Raw genomic sequence first — 26,939 nt, 5'->3', positions numbered from 1 at the left:
GTGGGTGATTAATTCCACAGCATCGACCAACAGACGCTCCCTCTCAGCCCTATTTCTACCCCACACATACACCACGATATCATCCGCATACATCAATACTCTCCTATTCTCTAACTCAACACCGGAGCAAATATCCGAAGAGTAAATATTATACAACAGGGGGCTAAGAACTGATCCCTGTGGTAAGCCCTTAAAGATTCGCGCTGATACTTCTGGATCAAATTTTCTCTTACATGTTGCCATCCTATTTTCCACCCAGCTAGACAAGTATCTACTAATTGACCGAGGGCACCCTTTGTTTCTTAGGATCTCCAACAGTTTACGATGATTTATTCCATCGTTCGCAGACTTAACATCGACAAAGATTGCCGACACGTCCTCTTTGCGGCGGAAAGCCTCCTTGACATCCAAGGTCAGAGCCACAAGGTTGTCCAGAGTAGCCCTACCTCTCATAAATCCACTCTGTCTATGATCGACAATGTTAGCTTGCTCTACCCACTCCTGCAGACATCCCTTAACCAATTTTTCCAAAAGTTTCCCTAAACAATCAATTAAAGAAATGGGTCGTACCGCCCTCTTTCCAGGTTTGTCCAAAAATCTAACTACAACTCCTTTCCAGCGCCCCGGGATACACCCCGAGCTCCACACAAAATTATACATTTGTAACAGCAAATTCTTCAAATCACAGTGCATGCCCTTGAGGAAGGCATACGAAATGCCATCCTCCCCGGGGGCAGAGGTACTTTTAACCCCTTTCAGAGTCCCGTTAAACTCCTGGGTAGTGAAAGGTTCGTCAATATTCCAATTTCCTTCCAGGTATTCAACATCCGAAAAATCGTCAACCATGGCCCCCGTTGGAGGTCCTACCCCATCCTGTCCACGATCTAGAATCTTCGCGGTCTCCCTATTCTCTAACAATCTTTTCTCATCTTGAGAGAGAACATCCACCTCTTTTGACAGTCCGTTCGTAATATTCTTAATCTTACGCCAGGCCTCCTTAGAGCTCGTAAAGCAATCAATAGAGTTCGCAAAACCATCCCACGCCTTACTTTTTTTATCCGACTTCGAAAAGGAGGAGGATACTCAATTCGATGTGTATATTTTTTTTTTTTTTTTATGTATGTTCACCGATTACTCCGAGACGGATGGACCAATCGGAACGAAAGCTTTTGCCTTCCAGTATGTCTCCCGATTGGTCCCGTCAGAAAAACATTTTGCATTTTTTCATCCCTAACGACTTTTTTTTCTAAATGTATGTTCGCCGATTATTCCGAGACGGATGAACTAATCGGAACGAAACCTTTTGAATCTTCTAAAGTATGTGTCCCGATTGGTCGCGTTCAAAAAACATTTTATATTTTTTCATTCCGAACGCTTTTTATTGCAGAAAAACGTACTATTTCATGTACGTGCGCCGTAAGTTCGCCAATTACTCCGAGACGGATAGACCAATCGGAACGAAACTTCTTGCATCTTGTAGAGTATATCTCCCACTTGGTCCCGTCAGATTGGCATTTTGTATTTTTTCATTCCTAACGACTTTTATCGCAAAATACGTAACACTTCATTTATATCTTCCGGCGTTTATGCTGCAGGGAATGTACCGATAGCGATGAAACCTTTCACATGTAGTAGGAGGTATATCCGCGATGATCCCACTTACAAAAATTTATGAAATTTGTTGTTTATTAACAACTTAAATTCGGTCAATTTTTTTTCGGTTTATGGTTATTAGCTAAGCAACAGAAATCTAAAATCACCTTATCTATCCTACAAATACTACAAGTTTCACTAAAAAGTGTGAAATAAAATAATTTTTAACAAAAAACAAATCCGACTTCGAAATGCACTAAAAAGTGTCAAATAATTTCTATTTCATTTATACCAATATTCCATAACTATTCAATAATATCTACTTAATCGTTAAATAGGATACCAAATACATTTCAAAGTTTTCGGAGGCGGCGCAAAATTAAAAATACCCGAACAAACGATGCTGCTGTTACGTTGCGCGGCGCGAGGCGAGCGCGCAACGTAAAGTGAAATGGAAATTTACTAGGAAAGAAAATTGGAAAAGATCGATTGTTAATTTTCCTTGATTTGATTGATCTTTGCGATGAGAAAGGTCTTGCTGCCACCAGCTCTGACCGCGTATGACGCGTTAACGTCCTCTACGATCAGAACAATTTTTAAAAGACGGAAATTTAGATAGAATTTATTTCCGTTGGGTTCGTCAGTGTTCTAGGTCCCATACGGGTCCCTCCTTGAAACGTTGTGTTGGCGTGCGTGGATTTGATGTAAAAATAGGCGTTGTAACTCAAAGAAATAAAGTAGACTGGATAGTGTGCAACAAATAAAAATGTAATTCAAAAACTATTGAATGTAGTACAACTGAAAATGACTATTGAGTTTAATGCTATTAATGCTTGATAATATTAATGATTACTATTAGATAAATTCAATTCAAAAACAATACTGGTTTGACAAGGGTAAAGATGCTTAACCTATTTCATATAATAATGACTATTGTTTGTCTGAAAATCGTGTAAAAATATGGACAGCCTTTGATTCGCAGTTGGACTTCGTATAATTTATGATTTTAGACGTGTTATCGAATCTAGGTGTAAGACGACTTCCTCAACCAATTAATATATTAATTGAATGGAAAATTAGCGGTGTTTGGCCGCGAGGGAACGACCTGAATGGAGAAGGCCCTCACAACCCCCGAAAGGGCTTTACAGGTCGCCCCTGACAAAATATCGTAGTCTAGAAATCGTCATACACACAAAGTCGCGATAAATCAAAATTCAGAATTTTAGAATAGCGTATTATTTATAAACGGTACCTGAACGTAAAAATCGAGACGATCTAAAATGGAGGGACTCTCATAACCCGAAGGCTTAATAGATCGCCCGTTTTGCCTTGTTGAAAGTTCAATGATAATGCCGTGCTCGAAAAATTAGTAATTGACAGGCTTACCGTGAAAATGTAGTTTATAATATATGATAATAAATCGCTTGGAAATCGGTGGTAGCTCGTTGAATAATCGCTGGTTAGTCTGGAACACCAAGAGAGAGATGATGAGGAAGCTGTCGCACCAACACTTGTCGCGCGCCCGATTGCCCTTTATTGCGTATCAAAATTTAATCAAAACGAACACAAGACGATTACGATTTTGTAGAAGGATGACTATTAACGCGATTGAATTTAATACGAAGATTACGCGATCGAACGGAATAAAAATGAAAGAGAAAAGATAGAGGTTTAATAGTATGAAAGCTTAACGTGCGCGTCTCTGAGTCTTTGCCGCGTATTCGCGAAATTCACCCTCACGACACTCTGCCTAACGGGTAGGACTTGCCGCGCAGCTAATTTACACAAAGTACAAATCGGCAACTCTATCTCTAGACGCACGGGCTCCCGTCACGACTTACTCGATTGTTCGACGAAGAGTGATCTGAATCGATCGCGATCCTGGCCGGAAGGGCCCGTCGCGAGGATGATGTCCTGCGTGGGGACATTCCGACAAATCATAGCGCGTGACGACAGCGTCGCGCGCGTCGCTATTGGTCGAAGACGCGTGCTAGCTAAATTCCTCTAGACTATGTTCTTTCTCTCTCTTGGTGTTCCATCTCTGTCTAACGGCTTTTCGGTGTTCCTACGCCGTAGATTTTTCTGGAATATTCCATTTCTCGCTTTCGATAATCAGATATAACGAATATCAGCAATTATTTAAATCTGACTCAATGTTTAAACCAGAACCATTCAACAATGAAGCGAATAATTATGAATAAAATTTATATCCATCATACCATTATGTATTAATAATTTGATCGATTGGCAATCGCACGATTTAGACTAGCAGTCGGCGTAATTAATTAACATTATCAGTAGTCGTTTGTTCATAATCGCAACGCGAGTTTCGCCGGCGCGCATGTTGTAAAACATTCCATGTTTGGATGAAATTCTCGATTAGCTAACATATTCCTTGATTATTAAATTGAATATAAGTTATTTCATTAGCAGCGTAGCTAGTTCTAGAACGTTCTTGCTATTTGAAAATTACCGTTGGGTCTTGGTTTCAGGCAAATTCTCGGAATTCGATACAAAGACTTTTATTGCCCCGTTCGACCCTTCGCCCCTAAACAGTCGTCGAACGCTTGCTAACGCTTGACTGCGAGGGTTCTCATTCCTTGTTCATTCTATCAACCAAATGTTCAAATAGATAGAGTAATCCGCGCTTCCATTCCAGCACTCATCTCACGCATACGATCGAATTAGGGGCCGACTGGCGCCCACGTGTGGAAAAGAGGAGAGATTCGGTTGAAATTCGAATGATAAATTGATCTTTACGCTTTTGCGCAGTTAACCTGAGGAGACCCCTATAATGCGAAGCACTGGCTAACTGCGCAGCGAACGCTGTTTATGATACCTCTCCTCTGTCGAACCCGAGTTTTTGTATAGTTCGAAATCTGTTACTACGCAGTTGAGCACGACGATAGTCTCAAGGAGGGGTAATAACTAAAGAAAAGAATTGAGAGATGTAAGGAGAATAAAGAACAGAAAAGACAAAATAGAATAATTATAGACTCAAACTCTTCCCTGTGCCTTTCCCACATGAAGAAGACTCTCATAACCCGAAGGCTTGATGAGAAAACACAGAGTCGAGGAGAAAATTGAAAAAGATGAAGTAGTAATTCGCCCTCCCCACGTCCCTTACATGAGGAGACTCCTATAACCCGAAGGCTTGATAAGGGAACGTGAGGCGGACAAATTTGCAAAATTTTCCAGACGTAACACTGCCAATAACGATTTGATTGCGGTATGGCAAGCTTGGTAATTAATAAGTCGTAAGAGGAAGAGCGGAACGTTATAGGTCCGGCTGAAAACATTTGTAATTGTAACGATTATGTCAGAAATTGGCAGCACTCCTGATGTACATGCACTATACTGCAGTTCACGAGAGACCATACTTAACTCGCGTAGCTCACTAGGTCTAAAGAGATTTTTAGTAACGTGTGTTATTCCCCTCTACAGCTTGCTTCTTGTTATGCTTTACATATAAATGGTGGGCAGAAATATATGACGTACGATAACTGATAACCGGTGATGATATTGTAAAGTTTCACGATACAATGAAATTCCTATTATTTTTCGAAAAAAAATGATGTGAACGCAAAGTAAAGAAGCAAGCTGTAAAGGGGAATCACACGCGCTATTAAAAATCTCCCTAGACCTAGTGAGCTGCGCGAGTTAAGTGCGGTCACTCGTGAACTGCAGTATAGTTAATTCGCAATGGGTATGTTGATTCCCGTTGAATATGGTTTACTTGAAATTATCAAATGGGTCATGTATCATAGGTTGTCGACGCCCAAGTTAGGATCTTCCTAGTAGAGGAAAAGTTTTTAATTTTGCGCCGCCTCCGAAAACTTTGAAATGTATTTGGTATCCTATTTAACGATTAAGTAGATATTATTAATAGTTATGGAATATTGGTATAAATGAAATAGAAATTATTTGACACTTTTTAGTGCATTTCGAAGTCGGATTTGTTTTTTGTTAAAAATTATTCCTACACACCAGAGAGCGCATTTTCTTTTCCGCCTCTCGTAATAACAACCAAGAGTCTTGGGACGGCCTACGAATATAATTCCTTACAGCAACCCTTCTAGCCCTCTTGGCCTCTTTGCACTCATCATCCCACCAAACTTGCTTCCTCATTCCATTATTTGTTTTATCCCTCGACGCCGAGCCGTTAGAGGCTTTCGACCCCCCACCAGCTTTGAGGATGGCCCTATCCAGGGCCCCTACCAACTGGGAGCATCTGAGATTAACATTGTCCTGACTCCAAGGTTCCCCTTCCCATAGGGATCGAAGACAGCTGGCTTCCTTCCCCGTATACGCCCCGAACAAGGGCCAGTTCACCCCCTTCTCTCGATATTTTCGCGTTCCGTACGTGTACTCCAGCTCCCCCTCTTCAGGGTCCGATTCAGGTTGTAAGGTGGCATACCTATTGTTCCACCTCTCTCTCTCTCTCTCTAGAGAGATGAGATTTCTTCTAATAAGCCGTTCCCTAGTTTTGACTGGGTCATCTTTTACTTCCAACGTCAACCTTCCTCTGCCTCTCCCCCTACCTACAGGAAGGGTGTTATCATCCTTATTGAGGCCCTGAACTACATTATTCCAGCCTCTGCCCTGCTCGGGTGGAGGGGGGAGCGTGCCCCGAGCCTCCCGAATAGCTTGAAGCTCACTATCCAATGGAACTTCCAATTTTTCCCAGTATTCGGGCACGCGTTTTCTACTTCTTAAGGATAGGGCTGGGAAGTCCCTTGAAATATCGACAAGGTCTTCATCGTCCTCAAACAACCCTTTATCACCCAGCTGTCTAGTAACAATGTCTCTAGCAGTGGCGTAGGCCACGTAACGATAGGCCATTACTTTTTTGACCGCCTTCTCCTTTTGAAATTTCCAGCACGATTTGGATAAACTCGTGTGGGGGCCTCCACAATTAATACACTTCACATCCCTTTCACAGACACCATGTTCGTTTTCCAGACACCTTATGGGGGTAGACACGGGTAATGCAGCGAGGTGACATTACCGGCAAAAATGGGCCTAAAAAGGGGTTTACGGGAATACACTTTACGTCCTTATATGAGAAGATTTGGGGCTGGGTGAGGGCTCATTCGAAAGAGGAAGGTCCAATGCAGCGCGGTCTGGTCATGGTTCAACGAGATTGTGTTGATATTTAATAATATGAGTGTCTAAAGTAGAGGAAAAATCGACAAAATACATCCGCAGATTCCAAGTATTTTTTAGGTCACTAAAACAGTTCTGTGACTCAAACGGTGACCAGACCGCGCTGCATTGAACCTTCCTCTTTCGAATGAACCCTTATTTAGATCAAAATCTTCTCATATAAGGACGAAAAGTGTATTCCCGTAAAAGCATTCCCAAAGACGAATTCCGCCATTATCTGGATACTACAGAGCAAGTTACGTGACAAATTTAGTTCAGCTAGTAGTTATAAGGTGGCGTCTAAGTAGAAAGGCTGCCGATCTGGAATCGTAGCCAGAATCAAGCGTCAGCTTGATTACGTCACTCGAACTGTGCTGCGAAGGCAAGCGAAAAAGGCAACATCGCCCGAACGCTGAGTGAGACGCACTACAGTCATGCTGTCCTTCTCTCATTCTGCATGTTGAGATTGTCCCTTTTCTCTAATTGTAAGATTTGACTGCCGTCCGCCTGGATTTTTCACAGCGCCCCATAACAAACCTCGCCTCATTCAAACTATATCGTGTTTGGTATCATTTTAATCAGAAAAATTTCACCAATGCGCTAGTAAAAATTTCATTTAAAAAAAGTCAAAAATAAAAAAGTTTTATAATTGAATTAGTATTAGTCACACCGATATGTTTCGGCTCTTTCCTTTGATCATTGGACCTCTCGCTCTCTCCTCCACTGTCTGTCCCTTTCTACGTTCACGCTTGGCTGGCCATCGCATATAATCCGACATTCGTCACCTCGGCTGAATACATATATGAATTGTTGCACATATTCAACTTTTACTGTATAGACGCGAGGTCCCTCCATTTATTAGTTCTAATAGTACCATAGTACTTTTTTATGCAAAATATTTCAAGGAGTTGACACAAGTAAAAAAAAATGCAATCCATTTAAATAAAAAGTGGATTTGCATTTTTTGAGTGCATCGTTGCATTCACGAAGAAAATGAAATCACAGAAAAATATACATTATCATACCATGACGTATCCTGTATACTTTTATTAATTAAAAAACATTTATTTAAAAAAGTTAATAACTTCTTCTAAAATAATTCTCAGATTGCCCGTTCCTTCGGAGCAGGCATATATTTTTCAGCAGCGAGGAGTGCTACGGTGCGCTATATAAAATCCACGCGTTTGGTCAGTCACTATTTATCGGAGCGGGACAATTCTATCATTTGGGTTGAAAGAAGGATAGCATGATCACCATACATCTCACTCTAAACGCGCGCCAATGTTTCGCTTTCGTTCTTCAAGCGTATCGTGGCAATGCCTCTGGCGAGATGAGCGTTTGAATGTGTTTGTAAAAATACTTGAGGCGCTGTTGCCTTCCTAGATCGTGTTGCGCGCACGCTAGCTGAGAATTAAACCTTTCAAGTTCGTAACAAAACACGCAAGTGGCTCCACCAGGCCCAACGAAAAAACTACTGTAATACCGACGTCCCGAATCGGTGACGTCACGTACTGCTAATCGATAGTATCGCTGCTTCTACGTGCATCACGTTCGTTGGCGTGGAAATCTTGTATCCTATCGCTATTCTGATTCCCGCGTTCTGTGTCTTATTTGCCCTGTCTATGTTGTTAATGCTCCCATCTATATATACTACTGCTCCATATTCGATCACTGATCTCACCAGCGCCTTGTACAACATTAACATGATCCCTTGATCGACCCCTCTCGCGATATGCGCTATATATCTAAGCATATTTAGTCTGTCTTTAGCGACTTTCTCCATATGTTTTGTATGCTCTTTAAAATAACATTTTTTGTCGAAAATTATTCCTAGGAATTTCGCCTCGTTAGATTCAATTACATTCACATTTCCTACCCTGACCGAGACAGCCCCATTCGCTCCGTGTCCGGAGCTTCTGGTTCGTCTCCATCTGTTAAAGTTAACTATTACAGTTTTTTCAATTGAGAGCGTCAAACCTATTTTACCCAAATTTTCTATTATATTATCCAAAGCTATTTCAATTTTACTTACATTGCTTGTTCTGTAATCGTTTGTTGATATGTATATACCTATGTCATCCGCAAACTGGAGTTTAACCAATTCATCCTCATCCGTTCCTTCCATTACGTCGCTCGTGTAAATGTTGTACAGTATGGGGCTCAATACTGACCCCTGGGGCAGGCCCCGTCTTACCGTACCCTCGGCTTCTTCATCAAATCTTCGGGCCACTGTGGCAGTTCTGTTATCCAGCCATCCCTTTATGTATCTGAATATTTTTTTTTGGACATTTCTTCTTCATTAATATGGTTAGCAGCATACCATGATCCACTCTATCATATGCTGACTTAACATCCAGGAACGCGGCTAGTGTGGCTTTGCCATTGTTGAATCCGTCTTGTATGTCTGTTCTGAGTCTGACAAGATTGTCTATCGTGGATCTGCCTTTTCTAAACCCATTCTGCCAGTTATTCATTATATTATTCTTCTCCGCCCAGTTTACCAGCCTTGCATTTACTATTCTTTCCATAGTTTTCCCCAAGCAGTTCGTCAGTGCTATCGGTCTCAACGCCTTCTTCCCAGGCTTGTCTAGCAGGATCACTGCTGCGTTTTTCCAATTAGGCGGGACTTTAGCCGACTGCCATACCCTGTTGAATAATTTTAACAGAACATTTAGCATTGAGATAGGTAGCATACTTATCGTCTTGTTGTCTATCCCATCTTTCCCTGGAGCGGATTTCTTATTCATTTTTGGGACCGATGAGAGCAGTTCCTTTATACTAAGGGGTTCTTCTTGTTGTTCCCCTTCTTCGTTGGCGTATACTAATCTGTCTTCTTCCGTTGCCACACCACTCACTGTGCCGACTGGCAGTACATCATCGTCAAAGATTTTCTTTATCTCCTGGTTTTCCACCGCCCTTCTTTCTTCATTGGTCATAAGGTTCCGCGGGAGGTTCCTTCCTTTTTGGATGCCCTTAATCTTCTCCCATAACGTTTTACAATCTGAACTATGATTTACACTTTCGGCAAATTTTTCCCACGCTTCTTTTCTTTTCTTTTTGATTGTGGCTTTTATTCTTTTAATGCTTATTTTATATGTGTTCCACGTGTCCTCATTCGGTTGCCTATTGAAGGCCATCAGGGCTCTCCTTTTCTCCTCCCTGGCCTTATCGCAGTCGTCATCCCACCATCTTTGTTTATTACGTTTGTTTTTGTTGTTGCTATTTGTTCCCCCTCTTCTGTTTCGCGCTTTTTTGGTTTTAGTAGCTCCCGCAGCCTCTAGGCTCTCGTATATCGCCTCTCTTATTTGTGTCTCTTCCTCTGCTTCTGTCACTGTGTTTGCTTCTGTAGTATTAAAGCTTTCCGCTATCTCGTCAACTTTTACCTGAAATATATTCCACTTAATTTTTTTATAATTGTATTTTCTCGTAGAGAATCTATTTCCTGCGTCCACAGGTGGCACGCTTACTTCTATATTAATGTTAATAATTTGGTGGTCCGAGCCCAAGGTAAGGCCCGAATTCTCGGCATTCAGTAACTGCAGCATTTCATATTTGACTATTATGAGGTCAATATTTGACGCTCTATGGGAGCCCGAGGCTGGTTTGCTATGAACACATCTCTCTCCTCTACCACGTTAGACAGCCTTATTCCCTGTGTATCATTTTCTGCACAGTTCCATTCGGTATTCCTGGCATTCATGTCCCCCATGATGATTGTTTTTACATTTGATTCCAGGTTATCTACCAGGCTATTCCACTGCTCAGTTGATGTATTTTTGGACGGACTTCTGTATGTCAAGACGAGGTCTGTGTCACCTTCCACCGACTCGACTGTGATAGCCAGCGCTTCTATATTCATGTTGTTTATTATATTCTTTTCTTTTACTTTTATTTCTTCTCTCACGATGAAGCATAGTCCACCGTCTGTCGTTCCTTTTCTTGTAGCTCTGTTCGTAATGTCCAGAGCATCTTTTCTAATTACCTTGTATCCTTTAAATGTTAACTCAAACTCCGGGTATAACCACGTTTCCATGACTGCCAATATGTCATAGTCATCTATTATTGACTTGATTTCCGTGATTTTGCCTCTTACGCTTCTGGCGTTCCACAACCCTACTAACATTTCTTATTTTTATTAGTTTGAGTGTATTAATATTGTGGGTAACCTTTGATATATAGTATGACTTTTTATTAGTAATCTTAAAGTTTATATCTATACAAGGTATTGGTCTGTAGAAAGTAACTGATATCGAATTGATAAAATTGATTTAATTTGATCAGTATAGATTCTGTATTATTCAATAGATGTATTGTACTACTTACGACTATAGTATTTAGTACCTTACTTAATTACTTACTATAATGGTTATATAATATTATCAGAGTGTTCTTGACTTATTACTAACTGTACAATGTTTTGTCTAACGTTTTGCTTATTCTTTATCATCTTTTGCTTCAACTTGCATGCTCTTTGACATTTCTTCTATGCTTTTATTTTCCGTGGTAGCTGATGGTTCAGTTTCAATTTCTATTTCTTGTAGTCCCACTTCTTCGGCTGCTTCATTGTAGTCAACCGGGGGGGTGGGGGATCTTAGTTTTTCCTCTTCTTCGACGTTTCTGCGTTCCATTTCTTTTTGGACATCTATTCTGTTTTGTTCGCGCAATCTCTCCATTTCTTCCTTCCTTTCCTTTTGCATCGCAAATCTTCTAGCCTGTCTTTCGGGAATGATTGTCTGAAAGTGGGGTCCTTCGCCCCACCAATCTTCCTCTGGGTCCACTGGGACTTCTCTTTCCTTTTGTCTCCTGGTATGTTTGATCCTTTCCTCAAAATTATTCAGCAAGTTCCTTTCTTTTATTAAAAATATTATTTGGTCCAAGATCTCTTCATCCGTCTTATTTTTGATCTCATCAAGGATTTTGTAATTTTCTCCCCTTATTTTGCTCGTCATTTTCTTCCTCTGAGTTTCTTTTCCGTGATCATACTCTTCATAGACATCTATGGTGGGTAGGTCTTTGACCCATGGTCTTTGTCTCGCCCATGGCACCCTGTTCATTACCTTCAGTCTATCTTGCCTTTCTGCCATACGGAGCTCTCTTTCCTGGTTTCTGTCTGTGTAGTTGAACGAGCTATATTGTTCTCTTCTTATATGATTTCTTCCATTATCGCTTTCGTCACTGGATTCTCTGTTTCTATTCTTGAATGGGCCCCCTTTGTTTCTCCATTCGTTATACGGTTCTCTTTTTTCTGGTACTTCTAGTTTTTCCCAGTTTTCCCTCCTATATTTTCTATCATTTCCCAACTTTGGGAATTCTTTTATGCTTTCGATATCTAAGTCGAATTTCCTTCCAACATACTTGTCACATAGTATTTCTCTGGCTTGTGTATATGACACATTCCTATAGGCCATCGTCCTCTTAATTTCGTTTTCTCGTTGAAAGATTAGGCACTCCCTCGCATTAGATCTGTGGGCTTCCCCACAGTTAACGCACTTCAGCTCGTTTCTGCACTCACCATGATAGTCATTAGAGCATATCATGCACCTTTTGTTCTTCGCTTTGCGTACTTTTTGTAAGTGACCATACTTGAAGCATCGGAAACATTGCTTAACTCCCTCCACAAAGGGCTCTATTCTGAGCCATACATGCCCTTGCCCTATATATAAATTTGTAGGTAACGAGTCCCCCTTAAAGGTTAGGAGAACCGCTTCACTATCTTTCCAGGTTGCTTTACCGTCTCTTAATCTTCTTTTCTTGAGTCTTTGGGCCTGAAACTCCCCTTGTCCTGCCATCACACATTCGTTTAGTTCTTCAATTGACCCTTCCCATTCTTTAGTGACGCCTCTTCTTGTTTGTTTCCTCCTCGGAATGTACGCCTCGTAACCTGATTCCTTGCGCCTTTCATATTCAATGACTTTATTAGCCTCTTTTCTGTTGTACATCTTTATACTTAAAAGGTTAATTACATTATAGATTTTTACCAAATTATATTTTCTTTTGGTTGATAGTTCCCTGATAGCCAAACCTGCGCATAGCAGATTCTGTCGGATTCCTGTTACATGGTTTTGTAAGCAGAATGGCTACAGATTTGATGCAGGATCTGTTAAATACAGTTATTGCAGCAGATTGGCGGCAGAAATGTAACAAACCCTGCTAAAGCAGATTGGCGTCAGAAACCGAGCAGATCCTGCTAACATAATCTGTTGCCAAATTGGAGGCAGAAACAGAACAGAGTCAGCGCGCAGATTGTGATGGCAGATTTGCGGCAGATTGGCAGCAGATCCTGCAACGTCGGCCATTTAAATTTGAAAGGGAACAATGAAGTTGCAGGATCTGCTGCCAATCTGCATGCAGATGGCTATCAGGGTTTACTTTTATTCAGACTTACGCTCAGTGTATATTCACCACTCTCTAGATCGTTTTGATATAAGTCCTCTGTTTCATTAAGTTTATTGTACGTATCCTCACTTACCTTTGTTTGTTCTATATTTTGCGTTATCAGTTTTTCTTTATCCTTTTCGTATTCCTTACTCGTTAGTCCTTTATTAATACCTTTGTCGTCTACTATTTTGTACTTTTGTCTTATGCCCGTGCTTTCGATTATTCTTACTTTATTTGCTACCACGCTGTTAGTATGCTCTTTATCCTTTATCTCCTTTTTGAAATTTTTACCGTTGGACTCGTTGGTGCCAACCTTATCATCACTTACCTTCTCATTTTTTCTGGCCTCTTTCCATTGGCTGACTTGTTGGATTTCCATGGTTATATTTTGTTCCTCCATATTGGTTCCACTTGATTCTCTAGTTTCGTTTGGCGCCTCTTCTTCGGAAGATTCCTCTTTATATTTTCTTTTGTTTTTTATTTCACTATTATTTTCTTGCATTTTTCTATTTTTTAACAATATTTTTGCGTCATCCTCATCTTCTCTATGTTTTTCCTTGTTCATTCCTCCTATTTCCTCTTCATCGTACCGGGTTGGGGGGGGGGGGGGGGGGGGGGGGGGGGGGGGGGACCCCCATAACCCCTTTCCTCTTCCTTAAGGGGGGTGACCTCTCCGATTCGGGACGTCGGTATTACAGCAGTTTTTTCGTTGGGCCTGGTGGAGCCACTTGCGTAGTCCTTTACGAACTTGAAAGGTTTAATTCTCAGCTAGCGTGCGCGCAACACGATCTAGGAAGGCAACAGCGCCTCAAGTATTTTTACAAACACATTCAAACGCTCATCTCGCCAGAGGCACAGCGACGGTCCGCCTAAAGAACGAAAGCGAAACATTGGCGCGTGGTTAGAGTGAGATGTAGGGTGATCATGCTATCCTTCTTTCAACCTAAATGATAGAATTGTCCCGCTCCCGTAAATTTTGACTGACCAAACGCGTGGATTTTACATAGCGCACCGTAGCACCCCTCACTGCTGAAAAATATATGCCTACTCTGAAGAACCGAAGGAACGTGCTATCTGAGAATACTTTTTAGAAAAAGTTATTAATATTTTTAAATAAATGTTTTTTAATTAATACAAGTATATAGGATACATCATGCAATTGGGACAGGTTATATCTTGAATTTGGTAAGAGATAGGAAAAAGCTGTTTATGTAAAAGTACAATGGTATGATAATGTTTATTTTTCTCTTTACTCGTATCAACTCCTTGGAAAATTCTGGATAAAAAAGTAGTATTAGAACTAATAAATGGAGGGACCTCGGCTCCTTCTCCCCTTCTCTCCCCTCGCTACTATTCCCTCTCACTATTACCTATCACCTATATCTAACAGTACAATGTTTAAAAAACTAATATTTCGTGAGATATCTCATATTTTTCATAAGTCATACCATTCAACTTTTACATCAACAGCTTTTTCCTATCTCTTACCAAAAAGATATACTTCGTCCCAATTGCGTGACGCTTGTATTTCCAAAAACCTATAGTAACTTTGTTTTTCGAAACTAATAAAAAATACAAAGGAGTGTTAGTAAATATTCTGAATGAATGCAAATAATTTAAATAAATAAATATCTCATATACAACTTATGTATGTAAACATTTGCTGAATTATTGCAAAGAGAAAGTATATTCTTCTCTTGTTATACGAGGTTATATATGAGGTTTGTTATGGGCCGCTGTGAAAAATCCAGGCGGGCGTCAGTCAAAACTTAGCGAAAAGGGACGATCTCAACATTCAGAATGAGAGAAGGACAGCATGACTGTAGTTCGTCTCACTCAGCGTTCGGGCGTTGTTGCCTTTTTCGCTTGCCTTCGCTGACACAGTCGTGTGACGTAACCAAGCTAACGCCTGATTTTGGCTACGATTCCAAATTGACAGCCTTCTTAGTTAGACGCTACCTTATAACTACTAGCTGAACTGAATTTGTCACGTGACTTGCTCTGTATTATCCACAAAATGGCGGAACTACATAGTCTGTTGGAATGCTTTTACGAGACTACACTTTTCGTCCTTATTTCGCAACAAATGAAGACAAAATAGATCTTAATTTGCAGGTAAGGGTTGTGGCTAGAGCACTGCACTCATGATTTTAATCACAGCACTCTTTTAATGGCCTAAAAATGCTTCGATTCCGCGACTGCATTTTGTCGATTTTTTCCTCCACTTTGGACGCTTATATTACTAAACATGAGTGCAGCGCCCTGCATTGGACCTTCCTCTTTCGAATAAGCCCTCACTCAGCCCCAAATGTTCTCATATAAGGACGAAAAGTGTAGTTCCGTAAACCCATGTTTAGGCCCATTTTTGCCGGTAAAGTCAACGCGCTACTATTACTCGCGTCTACCCCCTTAAGGGCACAGACTCCTTCGAGGCCTCCTCCGAATCGATGTAAGCGCCATTGGAAAGAATCGGGCAATCGTGAAAACACATAATTGAGAAATTCGACATTTGACGGTGTGACATCTAACGTCATTATGCAGAATAAGAAACGAAATTGAGGTGGCATAGTTGCCAAATCACATCATTTGAGAGTTCTATCGCGGTGTTGCCGCATCTGTGACCCTCTACCAAAATGAATTTGCTCGTGCCGAGCAAGATTTTGATTCCGGGCGGACATAGAAAAGGACAGCGCGAGAGAAAGAGAAGGAGTATAATGAAACAACGTAGGGTCGATCGGCGTAAATATAGTCACACGCTACGACAGATTCGATGAGACTCTGTAATACACATAACGTACGCGACTATAAAACTTATAGGAATAAAAACTATATGGCATTAATAATTTCAGGAAAGGAATGAAAAATAAAGACATGTAAATTGATCTGTAATATACAATATTTAATGATTGTGTTAGACATAGAATGTAAGTTGGCAACATTTTTTTTCCGTTATCCCCTAGAGATTATCGATAGTTTTGTAATTTTTCATGATCGTTTCCGTTTTCCGGTTCAGTGGATTAGAGGCGTTTTGTCCATGCGTTCTACAAGAAATGTTCGTTCGTTATACTTAATTAATCCTATTATAATAAAACACTATTCTCAACATTACACGTCACGCTTTGTTTATTAAAAGATCCCAACAGATTGAAATATAATCAATAAATATAAACAATGCCTCTTCTTTCTCCGCGACGCGCGACGTCTACATCGTCGATTACCATGACAGCTACTCCAGCCACGTGTTATTGAAATTTTTTTCATCTGAAATATAATAATGAATTTTAATATAATTGTACCTGCATATACTGGGTGTCCCAGTCTAAGTGTGACAGAATTATATTAAAATTCATTATTCATTTCTTTATTTCTTATTCCCTTCTTAAAATTATTATGTCAGGTAGTTTTCATTCCTATAAGTCTTATGGTCGCGTACTTACGTTATGTGTATTATTTCATTCAACTACCCCTACCAGCACCACGAATCCGTCGTTCTTTGATGTTTCCTAACTTAGAAAAGGATACCGCAAGAAGGATAAACAAAGAGAGAAAGACTCGCAAGCACAACATTTAACCCAATATTACGCTACTAAATGTTGACCGATTTATATTGTGTTTAGCTTCATTTTAATGAGAAAAATCTTCTCCACATGATAGTGAAATTTTTATTAACAAAAAGTACCAAATAAAAAACTTTATTCTGTGCATTAGTATGGTCACATTGACACGGGACATTTAAATGAAGGCAATAAATCCCGGTTTCAGTCCCTCTTTCGTCTTTAGCTACTGACTCTTTCTAATCAGTGTTTACTGACTAGGCAATCAAATTTGAAAAATGATTCTCCTATTCCATAACAATTGCGGAGTGGACCGGCAATAGTTATGTACATTTATCGAGTTTTTAACCGACTTCGAAAAGGAGGAGGTTACTCAATTCGATCAGTATGTATGTTTTTTTTTTGTTATTTTTTTTTTTGGGGTGTTCACCGATTGCTCCGAGATGGATGTACCAATCGGAACGAAACCTTTTACATCTTGTAGGGTATGTCTTCCGGTTGGTCCCATTGAAAAAAAATTTTTCATTTTTTCATTGTTATTGCAAAATACAGGAAGTTTTTAATGTCAAAATTGGAAGATTTCAATGACCTTTTAATATGTTGTCGGGGATATGATTCTGAACAACTTTTTTATTATGCATAATTAACGGAAAGCTTTAGTTTCCGAGATATTCGTAAAAAACTATTGTTACTACTACATTGAATTCTACGTATGCCTACGTGTCTCTACCGGTGTATGAGTCAGCATACAGTCGTCGATTCTCTACTGTTTCTTGTATACATGTATACTCTCCAAGGCATGAACCGATTGCGATGAAACCTTTCACATTTCCGCGATACCTCACTTGCAAAAATTTATGCAATTTGTTATTGTTAATAACTATTGTTATAACTTGTATGGAACTTGTTATTGCTAAAAACTATCATTATTGCAATTAACTAATAAGAACGGTAAACCACTTTACGGCATCCTACAAATACTGCTCGTTCCACTAAAAAGTGTGAAATAAAATAATTTTTAACAAAAAATACAACCGACTTCGAAATGCACTAAAAAGTATGAAATAATTTCTACTTCATTTATACAAATACTCAACAGCTATTAATCAAACCTATTTACTCGTTAAATAGTATACTAAATACATTTCAACCTTTTCGGAGGCGGCGCAATATTAAAAATACCCGAATATACGATGCTGCCAATAATGATTTGATAGGTTGTCGACGCCTGAATCTTCCTAGTAGAAGAAAAGTTTTTAATTTTGCGCCGCCTCCGAAAAGGTTGAAATGTATTTAGTATACTATTTAACGAGTAAATAGGTTTGATTAATAGCTGTTGGGTATTTGTATAAATGAAGTAGAAATTATTTCATACTTTTTAGTGCATTTCGAAGTCGGTTGTATTTTTTGTTAAAAATTATTTTATCACTGTATATGGTGCAAGTTTTATAATTCATTTTTCTGGCATACCATTTCAAGTATTCTATCTGTCATTTAATTAATAAAAAAACATGATTATAAATATGAATAAAAAAGTTTGATGGTTGTACACATTAGTACATGTATTGTTTCATTCTCGGACCTCTTTCTCTCTCGAGCCCCCTATTCTTTTCTATGTCTGGCAGGAATCAAAATCGGCTCGAGCCTGTTGCAATTGTAACAGATGTGGCAACAGCGTGACAGAAGTCTTAATACGTTGCGGCAACTATGCCATACTTGTGGCTATATTCGCGTAGCCGTTTGTGGTGTCAAATTAGAATTTACATTTATCGACTGATTTGTGTTTTTATCGACCCCGATGATAACGTGGTCAAATATACCATCAATGCCTCTGAATCAGTGAACTACTCTTCCGTCTATTTGACGTCTGATGCGTGCAAATCGTAAATTTCGTTTTACGTCTTCCAGAAGTGATAAATTGTGAAAAATCGAATTTCAGTGACATTGTGCTAGTTCAAGGAAGGGTGGTCTGGTGTGCTATGGGTGAAAAAACCATTAAATCATTAATCACCGGAAGTACGTACGCGCGAGACTATCTTCACTATATATATTGGCGCTATTATTTGAATTTCGATTGTCTTATACTAACATTCCCTCTCAATCTAAATTCGCTCTTGCGCGGCCACTGTACTAACTTATTTCTAAATTTTATAAATTTGGTAGCACTCAGCGGTTTTGTGAAAATGTCCGCTATTTGTTCTTGTGTATTACAATAGATAATCTTAGGACGGTATTCACAGTCGCAACTTATTTCTAAGCTGGGCTTAAACACATGCTTAAGACGTCGGCTAGATTCACAGTCGCCGAATAAGCAACGTCTTAAGTCTGAGCTTAAACATTTGCTTAGAAAAGTAAATGCTTATTGGTGTAGATTCACAGTCGATGCTTAATAAAGTCTTAAGATCTTATGAATTCATAGTCGAATAAGTCCGCCTTATTTGTAGAAAACGAGTTCTTATTTGGCTTTATTGAGGTTAGATTTTTAAGTCGACGATATTGAGGACTTAAGCAAACGTTTGAAGTTGTTATTGTGCAGTGATGGGACGAGAGAGAGTAGGTTAGGGTACACGAATACGGTAAAAGAGATTGTGTTTGCGGTATTATGCTACTGCAAGCTTTTAAGTAAGTCATAAATATATATCAGTATCACTACTCTTAAAAGAAGTAGAAAAAAATAAAAATTATCTATATATATATATGTACTGTAATTGTAGCTTATTCTGGTGGACATAATGAATGTTTCTCAGCCCACAGTCTCCCGTATAGTATTTAGGGTGAGTTTACTAATAGGCAGTCTGATGACGGAGTATATCAAGTTTCCCAGGGATCCGGACAATTCCACTCAAAATCGCAGATTATTCAATAATCTGGGACAGGGAAACGGAGCTATTGGTTTACCAGGTGTGGATTTTATATCATTATAACTTTTTCTATATACACATATACATACATACATACATACATATACAATGTAATTGATTTACCAGGTGTGGATGGCGCTATTGATTGCACCCACATTAGATTAACAGTATTCAACAACATGGAAGAAATGTACAGAAATAGAAAAGGATATTTTTCATGACACCCCTGCGGAATCCACAGACTGAAGAAGAAATAAGGTAATACTGATACTGTTTTACTTGTTTATTTACTTGTTTACTCGACTGATTGATGCACAAATTAACATTAAATTATTTGATCGACACAGGTACAATGAAATCCAGATCAGGACCCGACAGATAGTAGAAAGAACGTTCGGTGTTTGGCATTCTTGTAGAAGAAGATGAAATTGAAAACCAAAATGAAGATGGAGAAGAATTATTAGGAAACGTGGAAAATGTTAATGGCATTGATGGATTTGCTACACGTGAAGCACTGATTGCCCGTATGTTTCATTGTGTAATTGTGTCAAACGAAATGTAATAAGGGGTTTTTCATGCCGCAAGGCTTTTTCACCTTATTGTGTCTATCGATCGAATAAATAATCATTATTCTTTCAGCTCAAATTGGTTTAATTTATTGATTAAAATACCCTCATCCTCAGTTATATCACAACCTATACCTTAAACCACAGGATTTTTGCAATATCTTTTGCAATCACATACTGCTGATTTATTAATGATCTTCAATAATCGATAAGTTTGCTACAACTACTTTTATTTCATTTTTTAGGATTCATAATCAATACAAAGAATTACATATAAATTTTTCTTTTAAATAATTTCAGTCGTAAGTTTAATTTTGTGTTATTTTGTGTTCGTATTTCACAATGAAACTTTAAATATAAGAGATTTTTATAACGTATGTGATAACAGTAATAATAAAATTGTTACTTTCTCAATTGAATTGATTTTGACTTAATAAATTTGGCTCTGTCTATTGCACGCTCAATTATTTGAATTAATTCAAGCGATAGCGTTAAAGTTCAATTCAAAAAGCGCCGCTCTAACAAATAATGCTACAGTTTCAAAAATCATTTTCATTGGTTGTTACAGTAGAAAATCGACGGAAATAGCCGAACGTCAAATAAGCATTGCTTAACCACGGACTTTACTAAGCAAAGCTTATTCATCGTTTTCTTAACTAAGTCGGTCTTATTCTCCGACTCTGAATACATAGCGACTTAAGCATTGCTTATTCGAATAAGACGATCTTTGTAAAGAACGTCTTAAGTCCTCAATTAAGTTGCGACTCTGAATACGGCCCTTAATATTATTTTCTTTGACTTGTTCCTCTATGAATCTGTATCTTACATCTATGTGCTTTGATCTCCTATTTAGAATGCCTGTATTAATCAGTTTGATCGCGCTTTGATTGTCTATGTATATTTCCACTGGTACCTTTCTGCCCAATAGTTCCTCAATTACACCTTTTAAATACAATAATTCTTTACAGCATTCCGCTGCCGATATGAATTCGGCCTCTGTGCTCGATAAAACTACAATTGGTTGTTTGCGCGCTGCCCAACTAATAATATTGCCATTTAATTCTATTACATATCCTGACGTGCTTTTTCTAGTATCTACATCCCCTGCGTAATCCGCGTCGCAGTACGCTCTAACGATGAGAAAGCATTATATATATTCCATCCTTCTTATACTAACCGATGTCACTGCTCAGTCGAGCGTGACAATTTATTACCCACACCATCGGTTTCTCGCTTTCACGGACCTCTCACTCATTTCTCGGACCTTTCACTTTGCGGGCGACATTAAACGAAAAGTTGGGGATAGAGATTTGCTTATTTCGAGACAGAAAACTGTTGCTTATTACGGATCAATACTGTATTCATAGTCGAGACCATAGACATATGAAAATATAGACGGAGCATAAACTGCTACTTTAGGTAAGGGGGGCTCTGAATATCGGGGCGAGGAGGAGACTCGTCTGACATCGACTTACTCCGGCAAGACTTGGTAGTATGCGGCTCACATTTCACATGCATGTATGTATGTACACTGAGTTGCATTGAACTTGTCGCAGTGAAGTTGGCTACAAATTCACTAACACATTCACGCCGCAGCGTCGGTGAACCGATCTCGCCATTGGCTCACCGACGCGGCCTGAATGTGTTAGTGAAGTTGGCTACAAATCGGCTCGCCAACGCTGCGTGAATGCGTTAGTGAAGTTGGCGACGCATTCACTCATCGACCCGGCGTGAATGCGTAGTGAATTTGTAGCCAACTTCACTGCGACAAGTTCAATGCAACTCATCGTACGGATGCGAAAAGCCGAACATATCCGAGTCTGCGCTTACGAAAATAGTCGAAGTCAGATGAGTTTCCCCCTTACCGCGATTATCAGTTACCCCTCGTAGAAAGGCTCCGTCTATATTTCATATGTCTATGGTCGAGACTTATGCTTAAGCAAATGCTTAAAACGCCCTCTAGATGCATAGTCGCGACTTAAGACAAACTTGGGAGCGCATCCCATCCTATAAGGCGGAAGGACCCACCTTCGCTGTCCCAGGCTCGACGCAATTATTTATTTTGACAACCGAGTTTTTAATGGTGCTGGTTATATATTTTACTCATTGAGGAATGAACCGCCTCACTTCTCCGATTAAGCATTTATTTGAAAAAATTTTGTTTGTCTTAAAATACAAAGGTATTTCTCATGCGAACGAAGCATAATGGCTGTGCGTTCGCGCGTGACCCAGTGGTAAGGCTAGTTCAGACACGGCTAGTAATTTAGTCGAGTGAGGAGTAGCTACTTACTACTAAACCGTTTAGTGCATAGAAAAGTGTCCGGACTAGTACAGTTGAGCTTTGAAAATCAAGAGTTCAAGATATATCCCTTGACTGAAGAAATGCGTCCGGACAGGTCTGTCCCGAAGGCTAGTTAGTGGTGGGGCAAGCCTAGTTAGTGGTGGGGGAAGCCTACTCGACCAGCAAAATCCAATGAAACGGATCGACTCGACTAAACCGTTTTACTAAACTACTCGACTAAACTCTAGTGTCCATACACTAAACTACTCGCCACTCGACTAAACTACTAGCCGTGTCTGAACCAGCCTGTAGAGGCATCTTCCTCTTTAGTGCTTTTTCGCTAGACGAACGGACACTATGTGCCGTATTCAGAGTCGCAACTTAAGCAAGGACTTAAGACGTTCTTGATTAAGATCGTCTTATTCGAATAAGCAATGCTTAAGTCGCTATGTATTCAGAGTCGGCGAATAAGACCGACTTATTGTTAGTTAAGGAAGCGATGCTTAGTGAAGTCCATGCTTAAGCAATGCTTATTTGATGTTCGGCTATTTCCGTCGATTTTCTGCTGTAACAACCAATCAAAATGATTTTTGAAACTGTAGCATTATTTGTTAGTGCCGCGCTTTTTGAATTGAATTCAAAATTTTTATGTAATTCTTTGTATTGATTATGAATCCTAAACAAAATTAAATATAAAATTAAGTTTTTAAATATTTATAATAAAACTGAGAATTCTAAATCATTAAAAATGAATTAAAAGTAGTTATAGCAAACTTATCGATTATTGAAGATCATTAATAAATCAGCATGTATATATGTATAGAAGATATTGCAAAAATCCTGTGGTTTAAGGTATAGGTTGTGATGTGACTGAGGATGAGGATATTTTAATCAATAAATTAAACCAATTTGAGCTGAAAGAATAATAATTATTTATTGGCTCGATAGACACAATAAGGGGAAAAAGTATTGCGTCATGAAAAACCCCTTATTACATTTCGTTTGACACAATTACACAATGAAACATACGGGCAATCAGTGCTTCACATGTAGCAAATCCATCAATGCCATTCACATTTTCCATGTTTCCTAATAATTCTTCTCTATCTTCATTTTGGTTTTCAATTTCATCTTCTTCTACAAGAATGCCAAACACCGAACGTTCTTTCTACTATCTGTTGGGTCCTGATTTGGATTTCATTGTACCTGTGTCGATCAAATAATTTAATGTTAATTTGTGCATCAATCAGTCGAGTAAACAAGTAAATAAACAAGTAAAACAGTATCAGTATTACCTTATTCCTTCTTCAGTCTGTGGATTCTGCAGGGGTGTCATGAGAAAAAGCAGACATGGATATCCACCATCCCCGACAAGGATTCCATCTAATTCTCCCGTCACATATCGCATGTGTAATCGGGATGTACGGAAAATTCCATACGACAACCCACGACAACTTGCATTTATATTAATATGGTTCATTCCAATGAATATTGGTTAAAATAAATAACTTAATGACATACCTGAACATTCAATGAAAAATATCCTTTTCTATTTCTGTACATTTCTTCCATGTTGTTGAACCTGGATGCTGTTAATCTAATGTGGGTGCAATCAATAGCGCCATCCACACCTGGTAAATCAATTACATTGTACAGTATTGATCCGTAATAAGCAACAGTTTGCTGGCTCGAAATAAGCAAATCTCTATCCCCACCTTTTCGTTCATGTCGCCCGCAAAGTGAGAGGTCCGAAAAATGAGTAAGAGGTCCGTGAAAGCGAGAAGCCGATGTTTTGGGTAATAAATTGTCACGCTCGACTGAGCAGTGACATCGGTTAGTAGAAGAAGGATAGAATACAGTATTGCCTCGAAATAAGCAAGTGGCGCGGGACCGAACAGTTGCTTATTTCGAAGCAGGTTGCTATTCGGCTTGACTTTGTTCTCAAAACGGGTCGATAGAGAACGCGAGAAACGAGTGAGAGATCCGAGGTAGCGGCAAATCATAAAGTGATCGGCCGAGCAGCGATGTTATTTTTTGAACAAGGATAGAAAGCAATGTTTCAATTTGATCCAAAGATGGTTTCATTTTGCTTCATACCTAAATTTTCTTGAAACCACTGTAAATATTTCAAATATCATGCTTCACAACACCAAACTACTTCGAGAGTACACAAAATATATATCACATTAATAACAATTTTATACTACCACATCACTTCTACTTGCCATAGTTGCAACGTTTGTGTGTTGTTTATACATAATTAATACAAAATAGCGTATATTACTACAGCTTTTAATTAAAAAAGACGTTAATTACAATTCCGAGCACAGGACTCTGTTTTTGAAAATAGGACTCCCGATTGTCACGTGAGCGGTGTTGCCACGTTGTTCAGCATGGCTAGTATGTACTAGAGTCGGCTGTGTAAAATATATTATACAGGGAGGACCAGGATGGTCTCCCCACACGTTTTTCTCACTTATCATTGGCGATAGCGAAAAAAATGATAATGGGGGGTATTAAGGGTATTTATGCCGACCGACGGAAAATGTTATATTTTCAAGATGGCCGCCGGTTTTGGCGCCACATTCAAATTTATATTTTTTTCTTATGGAATGCGCGTATTTCGTATTTTGTAATGGACTGTCCTTATTTTTGTGTGTATAAATGAAGAAAAAGTTTATAATAAAAAGTTGACACTTTTCGAGATATTGACACTCAAAGTCGAAAATGGTTTTTAATTCATAGCTCAAGAACCGTGGGTCCTATCGACATGGAACTTTTTGCAATCGGTGACGCCAATGTTGACCAATAATACCATGGAAAAATTATTTCGATCAAGTTTATTTTTGTGGTCGAAAATCGATTTTTTAGTTTTCAACCCCCATTTTCTCGAAAAATTCAAATGGCACCCCCCGTATGTTGATACATGTTTTCATTGCTCCTTTTATGAGGTTTCATAAAAGGTATTGGTTGATACACTTTTTCCTATTGTTTTTCAAGTTATTTGCAAAAAAACCGGGTTTTTGGGCAAATTTCAGCTAGTCATTGTTTTAAGTGCTTGTATGAATGCTCATCACAGTCATTAACAGCCTTATACTCATTCCCATCCCCTTATACCCGTATAAGAGTTTGTTCCCTACCTGCTAGTAACCTTTCGAGCTAAGTCTCGGATGGTAATTCAGATGTGATTTTTGTGTAACAGAAAACTCAATATTCTTATTCTAAAATTTTATTTGGAACTTTAGTTTACAACCTATTTACAAGTGTTCGACTATAACAGGTGTTTGAAGTGACCGTCTTGCTCTTGTAGGCAAAGTTCTGCCCTCCGTAACACTGCCGACCTCACAACTTCTCGAATCATCTTCTCGTCGATTTGCCGACAAGCCTCTTTAATTCGGTGCCGCAGTTCGGCAACATTGCGAGGTGGGTGATGGCAGTCGTACACCTTGTTCTTGAGATATTCCCACAAAAAAAGTCAAGATGCGTCAAGTCTGGTGACCGCGGGGGCCACGCAACACTACCTCTTGTTCCAATCCAAAAGAAATGGTTATCAAGGTAGTTTGTCACTATTCTGGCGTTGTGGCACGGTGCCCCATCTTGTTGGAAAATAAGGTCCCCCCTTATGTTCAGTGGGACATTTTGCAGGAGATTCGGCAACACATTTTGTAGAAAATCTAAGTAACGCTGCCCGGTAAGTGATCCATCAAAAAAGTAATCCCGGTATCAAAAATAAAGTATGATCCTGGATCGGCCGAATTTTTCTTCTAGGAATAGGAGCTCGCAATGCACCATGAGTGTTTAAATTTTTATTTACTAATGCAATCGTTTTGCGATCGGGATGGCGTCGATTTGGCCAATCAGCAGCATACATACGTGCGGCTCATCTTGCCACCCCTTGGCATTTCACCCACACATCGTATATGTCTTTTTTTTCAACGTCTGAGTACATTTTATTTGTTTAAAGTTTTCTCACTACAGCAATAGTACACACCCACGCAACCGCAAAGAGAGACTAACAATTTTGTAGGAAATTGCCGATCGGTCAACGATTCTCGAATATTCTAGAAATGTACGGCCAAATGCAGGGGGGTCGCGAGGGGTCCGCGACTCGTCGAAATCGGAGTACTAAAAAACAAAAGTTCAGTTGACAACAACGAGGAATATTTCTAGAATATTCGAGAATCGTTGACCGATCGGCAATTTCCTACAAAATTGTTAGTCTCCTTTTGCGGTTGCGTGGGTGTGTACTATTGCTGTAGTGAGATAACTTTAAACGAATAAAATGTACTCAGACGTTGAAAAAAAAGACATGTACGATGTGTGGGTGAAATGCCAAGGGGTGGCAAGACGAGCCGCACGTATGTATGCTGCTGATTGGCCAAATCGACGCCATCCCGATCGCAAAACGATTGCATTAGTAAATAAAAATTTAAACACTCATGGTGCATTGCGAGCTCCTATTCCTAGAAGAAAAATTCGGCCGATCCGGGATGATACTGATAAAAGATTGACGTTTTGTTATGTACCCAATTGCCAGATAGTCGTGTTGCAACAAAGGCTA

General features: G+C 39.3%; 1 protein-coding gene and 1 long non-coding RNA gene across 3 annotated transcripts in view; one reads left to right on the top strand and one right to left on the bottom strand.

Moving 5' to 3' along the window:
- The window catches only part of LOC114881735 (putative nuclease HARBI1), a 56,263-nt gene extending 32,013 nt beyond the window's left edge, over window positions 1–24,250 (bottom strand). The window contains exons 1-2 of the mRNA XM_046285626.1: window positions 23,900–24,250; window positions 23,674–23,832 (exon numbers count right to left, since the gene is read on the bottom strand). Coding sequence (XP_046141582.1) covers window positions 23,674–23,832; window positions 23,900–23,907 — 167 coding nt within the window. The 5' untranslated portion in view covers window positions 23,908–24,250. The remainder of the gene's footprint in view (window positions 1–23,673; window positions 23,833–23,899) is intronic.
- Window positions 18,639–20,176, top strand: LOC114882033. Of its 2 annotated transcripts, none has more exons than XR_006829385.1 (4): window positions 18,639–19,292; window positions 19,418–19,571; window positions 19,658–19,789; window positions 19,879–20,176. It is a non-coding gene; the product is annotated as an uncharacterized LOC114882033 (long non-coding RNA). The 2 variants fall into 2 exon arrangements; XR_003790369.2 differs by having other exon boundaries at window positions 18,643–19,292; window positions 19,385–19,571.
- Window positions 24,251–26,939: the final 2,689 nt, after the last annotated feature.

The sequence above is a fragment of the Osmia bicornis genome, chromosome 5 (assembly GCF_907164935.1).
Source record: "Osmia bicornis bicornis chromosome 5, iOsmBic2.1, whole genome shotgun sequence".
Classification (NCBI taxonomy): domain Eukaryota; kingdom Metazoa; phylum Arthropoda; class Insecta; order Hymenoptera; family Megachilidae; genus Osmia; species Osmia bicornis.
This window is presented reverse-complemented; position numbering and strand designations above follow the sequence as displayed.